The 6,807-nt window shown below is 47.7% G+C and overlaps 2 protein-coding genes across 4 annotated transcripts in view; one reads left to right on the forward strand and one right to left on the reverse strand.

Annotated features, from left to right (window-relative positions):
* The first annotated feature begins 314 nt into the window (after positions 1-314).
* LOC124679047 (cytochrome P450 99A2-like) lies at positions 315-2,046 on the forward strand. Its single transcript, XM_047214876.1, has 2 exons — positions 315-1,238; positions 1,394-2,046. The coding sequence occupies exons 1-2, from the start codon at positions 540-542 to the stop codon at positions 2,024-2,026; spliced, it is 1,332 nt and encodes a 443-aa protein (XP_047070832.1). The 5' UTR covers positions 315-539; the 3' UTR covers positions 2,027-2,046.
* An 822-nt stretch (positions 2,047-2,868) lies between these two features.
* LOC124679046 (acyclic sesquiterpene synthase-like) overlaps positions 2,869-6,807 on the reverse strand; it is a 12,959-nt gene continuing 9,020 nt past the window's right edge. For all 3 annotated transcript variants that reach the window (XM_047214874.1, XM_047214872.1, XM_047214875.1), the window contains 6 exons: positions 4,556-4,659; positions 4,367-4,462; positions 4,069-4,284; positions 3,850-3,991; positions 3,517-3,762; positions 2,869-3,348 (listed from right to left, as the gene is read on the reverse strand). In XM_047214874.1, coding sequence (XP_047070830.1) covers positions 3,013-3,348; positions 3,517-3,762; positions 3,850-3,991; positions 4,069-4,284; positions 4,367-4,462; positions 4,556-4,659 — 1,140 coding nt within the window. In that variant the 3' untranslated portion in view covers positions 2,869-3,012. The remainder of the gene's footprint in view (positions 3,349-3,516; positions 3,763-3,849; positions 3,992-4,068; positions 4,285-4,366; positions 4,463-4,555; positions 4,660-6,807) is intronic.

Consider the following 6,807-nt stretch of genomic DNA (forward strand, 5'->3'; position numbering starts at 1 on the left):
GCCTCTTTTCGTCCCTGGCAGTTCTTCATGGCATGTTCTGTAGCGTTTGTAGTTTTTCGAGTGATTTGCCTCCTTTTAAACTTGTTTAACCTTGTGTAATCATTACCTTGTATCCTAACTACTAGTACTAGTTTAGAAAAGTATGTTCACAACTGACATATTACCACATCCGTATTTCTTGAACAAGATGCGCTGTGTTCAACACTATTCCTACTACTTGCTGCATACTACTACTTGACACCCGAAAGCTTATAAAAGGCCATGCCTGCTTTGCTTGTTGTTGTTCTTCGTAAGCAAAGTTGCAAGTCTCCCCAGATCAATCCATCGTCACGGAGCTAAACGCAGCCACACTCCTCTCTATAGCTCTCGCCTCACTGGCCATCCTGGTATCCTTACTTCGCCGGAAAACGGCATCGAGCTCCGAGAAGAGGCGGCCTCCCGGTCCACGATGTCTCCCCTTTATCGGAAGCCTCCTCCACCTCCTGACGTCCAAGGCGCCGGTGGTTCTCCGGGACCTGGCCAGGAAGCACGGCCCAGTGATGTATCTGCGGCTAGGCCAGGTCGACCACATCGTCATCTCGTCGTCGGCCATGGCGCAGGAGGTGCTCCGGGACAACACCCTGAACTTCGCGTCGCGGCCGAGCATCCTAGCTGGTGAGATCGTCTGCTACGGAAACCTCGACATCGCCTTCGCGCCATACGGAGCCTACTGGAGGACGCTGCGCAAGCTCTGCACGATGGAGCTCCTCAGCGCGAGAAAGGTGAGGCCGTTCGCGCCCATCAGGGACAGCGAGACTCTGTCCTTAGTTCGAGAGGTCGCCGCCGCCAGTGAAAGAGGCATGCCGGTCAATCTCCCCAGCGTGCTCCTGTCATGCTCGAACTCCATCACCGCCAAGGCGGCCTTCGGCGAGGTCTGCAACCCCGAGCTCCGGCAGCAGTTCCTGTCCGCGATGGAGGTCGCGGTGAGCCTAGGCCTGGGATTCTGCGTCGGCGACCTCTTCCCCTCTCTCTGGTTCGTGGACGTCGTTTCCGGGATGAGACGCCGGCTCTGGCGAACGCATCGGCAGATGGACGCCGTCTTCGACACCATCAAAGCCGAGTGCGAGTCGCGGCGACTGAAGAGGAAGACGGCGGGAATGACCGAAGATGATGACATCCTAACCGTCATTCTTAGAATCAAGGACGAGGGGGAGATTGAATTCCCCGTCGGCAACACAAACGTCAAGGCAATCGTATTCGTAAGTGCTCAATGCCTCTCTAATACAGTACTCCTGCAATTTTGAATCACTTGTGATGTTCTATCTCGTTCAAAAAAAAACTTGTGATGTTCTATATATTAATTTGTACATGTACTTATTTGTTCATTATCTGCGTTCATGTCAATTTCAACTAGGATCTGTTCATAGGAGGCACGGAGACGACTTCCACGGCCGTCGAGTGGATCATGTCGGAGCTCATGAGAAACCCGGAGGTGATGAAAAAGGCACAAGCCGAGGTGAGACGAGCGTTTGACAACACGAAACCACAGGACCACGAGGAACACATCGAGGAGCTGCCCTACATGAGGATGATAGTCAAGGAGGCCTTGAGGATGCACCCGCCGCTACCTCTCTTGATTCCTCATCTATGTCGGGACACCTGTGAAATCGGTGGGTTCAAGGTCCTTGCGGGATCGAGGGTACTGGTCAATGCTTGGGCGATAGGAAGGAGCCCTGACTACTGGCATGACGCGGAGCAGTTTAGACCAGAGCGGTTCGAGGAGAGCAATTTGGACTACAAGGGCACGCACTACGAATACTTGCCATTTGGGAGTGGGAGGAGGATGTGCCCCGGAAGTAATTTTGGGCTGGCTGCCTTGGAGCTCATCTTGGCACGATTTTTGTACTACTTCGACTGGAGCCTCCCTGCTGGAACTCGACCGGAGGAGCTTGACATGGACATGGTCGTTGGCGCCACATCCAAGAGAAGGAACCCGCTCAACCTAATAGCGACACCGTATAATGTTTCGATGAAATCTCAGAGTTGATAGTATGATTTGCAGTTGATGTTCCGGTCTATGTTTAAGTTTCGTAGTTCTCTACACACATAGGAATAAGAACCTCGATTGGTTTGCATGTCTCTGTCACCTTGATGTAATGCGACAGATAAATAAATATTTAGCAAATAATCCTGGCACAGCAAGGTTTGTAGTACTCCCTCTGTCCCATCAAACATGTTAGAGGTTTGTTAAAATTTGGATGTATCTGGATATTATTTGATATCTAGATACATTCAAGTTTTAACAAATCTTAGATAGGTTCCATAAGATCGGAGGGAGTACTTTGAGTGGAGCCTCCATGCTGGAATTAGCTCGATGTTTCTCTTATGCTCTAGACCATCCAATGTGGTGTAGAAGGGGTTATTAAGAGCATGTTCTACCTATGAATACAAAAGAATGTATAGTATTGAGCATACAAGTAGATTAATCTCAAGCGAAATATTAACTCTGTCAACAAATTAAGCATGCACAGGGAGCTACAGCGTGATGAATCGCGTTGTAGCTTTATCGCTCAGACCACTCCACGAAGCCTTCTTTGTTCCCTGATTGACGCCATCTCATCGGTGATGTAGGATTAGCGAGTTGTTATTAGTTTTGGTGGCTTCGGTTCAATCTTTGTAATTTTTCTTGTAAGGTGTTGTGAATAATCTAATAAAAAAACCGTGTGTATTCCTTGAATGCAGAAGCTAGGGTGATATTTTCCCCATTTCGAAAAAAAAATATGGTGGTGACTGGTGAGTAAAACCATCCTACAAAAGCGGAGCAGATCAGAGAAAGCTAAGCTAAACAAGAGGAGCAGAGTAGACAACATCTAACGCACACCAAGCCGCTAGCTCGTAAACATTCAGAGGAATGCACTACTCGGCACCATATCTATCCACGGAGCAAAGCACCGGATGTGCAGAACCAAAACAGACCATGCAAAGGAACCGGAGACAACCCGGGCCGCTGCCACGCCGGAAAACAGACATGCTTCAGGTTCGAAAATCAGACAGGTCGAATAATAGATTCCCCGGGACTCGGAGCGGCTCGTGGATCACCGCATCCACCGCTCCGGCCTTCTCCTTTGGCGAGCTGAAGGCGTCGCCCCGGAAGTAGAAGAAGTGACACGTCTTGCACATATTCCAGAACAGCTTCTTGCAAGGCGTGGGCACGACACTGTCCTCCCTCAGGACCATCCTCAGCAGGTCTCTCCTGCACTTGTCAATGGGCCTCTGCAGCTCCTTCCTAGCATCTGATATGGTCATAGAACCACCACTCTGAAGAACCAGCAGCGAGACACTGTTCAGTTTGCCCTCCCTGTACTCCCTCTGCATCCACATAAATCAAAGAAAATCATTTGCGGAGCCAGCATACTTCTACTTATCACGACTGCACCAAATTTACATAAAAATCATGATGTATTTCTCTTTTGACCAAGACGACCAATACCAGTAACTTTTCTAGTATATCTCGTAGTTTTTTCCACCAAAACATACCTCATATGTTTGGACATCATTCAGTAGACGGCCGCATGTGCTCATGAGCCGAAACAACTCGATGTACTCTCGGTCTCTGACAACAGACTCTGTGATCTTTGGCCCAACGAAGTACAACGCTGGGAGCACAACCGGACCCAACGCGAATGAGATAACAGCGTTCTCCATGTACTCCTCTGGTGTCGGCACATATCCTGTCTCCCTCCACTCCACCTCGGCCATCATATTCCGTAGCAAATCCTGCCACTGCACAGAATGTTCAGAAAACACCAACACTTAGCAAAACAGATTAGTATGTTGTGAAAGATTTACATGTGCATACACAAGACTTACTATTTCTATTAGATGACGAGAGACATCGCGGCCTTGCACTCTAGAAGCCTTCAATCCAACTTCGTTCACTGAGTTGTAGATCGCAGAGAACACGATTTCGACATGCTCAGAGTAGTACTCTATTTCCTTGTGCTTGTCCCACCTGCGACAACCATATAGTATGTAAGAAACCCATGATCGCTCGAGAAAGAAGAAAACAATGTATGTGCATATTTTTACATCTCAACTAATGCAGTGAGGTTCTCCAATTCTTCTTGTGAACCCCCGACGTCGAAGAAGTCATCAACGACAGTCGTGAGTGCACCATTCTTAGCCCATATAATGCGAGCATCAGATAGCTCTGGGAGGAACATGGTGCCAGCAGCAGAGAGGTAGAAATATGCCACCTTTTGTCGTGCGAAAGGTAGCCGGTCCAACCTACTCTCTTTCACCCAACTGCAACTTAAAAATCACTTCAACTAATAATACAAACATTGTTGATGTGTATTTCTAACAAGACATCTTTTGGCAAATGTACCTATCAAGATGTTGAAGTTCATGTTGGTAAACAGATTGACTTGTACTGAAATCCACGATGCCCAAACCCAGAAGATTTTGATTTGTCTGCCGATGCCTGCTTAAGAAATACAATAGGTTTGTATCTGGCGTAGTAGTGTGTGCATTACATATAACTTGTTTTGCACAAAAAAGAGGAATGATACCGTACGAGTATAGCTTCTGATGCTCCATAACACCAAATCGCTCGATGGTCCTCTTATGCTCTAGACGATCCAATGTGGTGTAGAAGGGGTTATTAAGAGCATGTTCTACCTATGAACACGAAAGAATGTGTAGTATTGAGCATACGAGTAGATTAATCTCAAGCGAAATACTAATTCTATCGACAAATTAAGCATGCACATGGAGCTACAACGTGATGAATCGTTTTGTAGCTTTATCGCCCAGACCACTCCATGACCCCTTCTTCATTTTCTGGTTGGCGCCACCTCCTCTGCTTTTGCTGTTACGACATTTTGTCGCATCGACATCTCCGCTCCCCCCTCTCCTGCTTTGGCCAGATCTTTTGCCGTCCAATCACATATTGTCTAAAGAGAAACTCTAGCAGATCACCTAGAACTCCAAAATCTCAAAATAAAACTGCTCAAATAGAAAATGGAGTGGGAAAAGAGCACTCTATCACATAATCTATATGGTGGTGATTTGTCCTTGATTTTTTTAGAAGACCCTGTAAAACACCCCCTCTAGCCAGTAAATTTAGAGAATCGGGGGTGACTTCTACAAGATACTATATCCACCAAGAATTGGCACCACTGACATTTCTAATTCACATACCTCCCGGCAACACACCACCCTGCCACCGCCGACACGGCATTATGGCAACGCCGCGTCCGTCCGCTCCCCGCCACCCTCCCACCGTCTCCGACCTTCCACACCATCCCGACATTCCCCAAACCCTTGCGCGATGGTGCAGACCGCGCCCGAGCTCGACACACCTGCTCGTGGTACCGCTCCATGGACCATGGGGGAGGAAGGGAAAGCTCGCCGTGCCTGCTTGTGATGCCGGTCCACTAGGGGTGCGTGCTTAGTGTCCGCCACAGCGGCGGTGAACTGGGTGCCCACTTCGAATCCCCTGGGCCGCGACCACATGGGGCAGGAGAGGATCCAGCCCGTGAGCCGAAGCGAGCAGGTGGAGGAGAGTGGAATTGTTCATGGTCTCTTTTTGTTTAGAGGAAACATAGGGATTTATTTAACTTGTGCAAACAAAGTTACAAAATCGGGCAGTTCCAAAAACCAAACCCTACGCCCAAACTGGACAGCTATAGCATTTCTGGCAATCAGGTGAGCATCCTGATTAGACTCCCTATACTCATGCTGGAAACTAACGAAATTTTGACAAAAGATACCACCTGGCTGAGTGAATTGTCAAAAAAAGGAAAAGGACCACCTGCACCGTGGTAGTGCCACGGTGCAGGTGGTCCTTTTTGACAATAATTTTCTGAGATGGTCTTTTTTGACAATTCAGTCGGTCAGGCGATCTCTTTTGTCAAAAATTCGGAAACTAACTAATTCCAGATTACTAGACCGATTCTCAATTTCTACTAAAATAGCACTATAGCGACATAAATTCTTCGTCTTGATCATATTGATAACCTCCAACCAATCCGAAGAAACTGTCAGTTTATCAGTATCTTCAGCCAGCACCAATGCTTCAGCACAAGCCATCGCCTCCAAAATAGCAGGATCGTAAACCCCCTTAATCGTCCTGGCTGAGGCTCCTAAAAACTTCCAGCAGCGTCCATGCAAACCACACTCACCGAGCCATGATCTTTCCCACGTGAAACTGCTGCATCAACATTACTTTAACCACCCGAGCTGGAGGATGGATCCATTTTACTTGTCTAGGCTTTGGTTTGACGGGGCGTTGCTCCTTCACAGGTGCACTAGCTTCACCAAGATCATGAATGAAACGAGTGACGAAATCAAGAGTATTCAGCGGTGACAACAAGCTAGCCCGCCCATGGATGTTTCTTGTGAATTTTTTTTCTACAAGCCTTCTCGCTACTCAGCTCATTCTTCCCTCTTTGTTGCTACGAAGCGGACCCCATGAGGCGTGGTGCTACATGTCAGCTCGCCTCCGCCGGGAGCTGTTGGTGGAGGTTTAATTAGGAGCCATGCGTCATCGTTTACCCAACCCCTCCTCTTGGTTTTTTTTCCATGAAACCGTAGGAAACCTCTCCTCTTGGTCTCCACCATCTGTCACTTGATGGCATCACATATGCTGCAAGTTGTGCTTCAAACATGAGGTAAGTTGCAAAAGGAGATTTCTCATGTGGGTTTGTTGTAAGGTTGAAATAGCTAAAATAATATTGGAAACAATGTTGCTATTTGTTGGAAATGACTCTGAAATCTTCTGCAATGTGATTTCACGCAGGTAATTTCTAGTGTCGTTGGTTGTTG

This window comes from Lolium rigidum, chromosome 7, assembly GCF_022539505.1.
Source record: "Lolium rigidum isolate FL_2022 chromosome 7, APGP_CSIRO_Lrig_0.1, whole genome shotgun sequence".
NCBI classification, from domain to species: Eukaryota; Viridiplantae; Streptophyta; class Magnoliopsida; order Poales; family Poaceae; genus Lolium; species Lolium rigidum.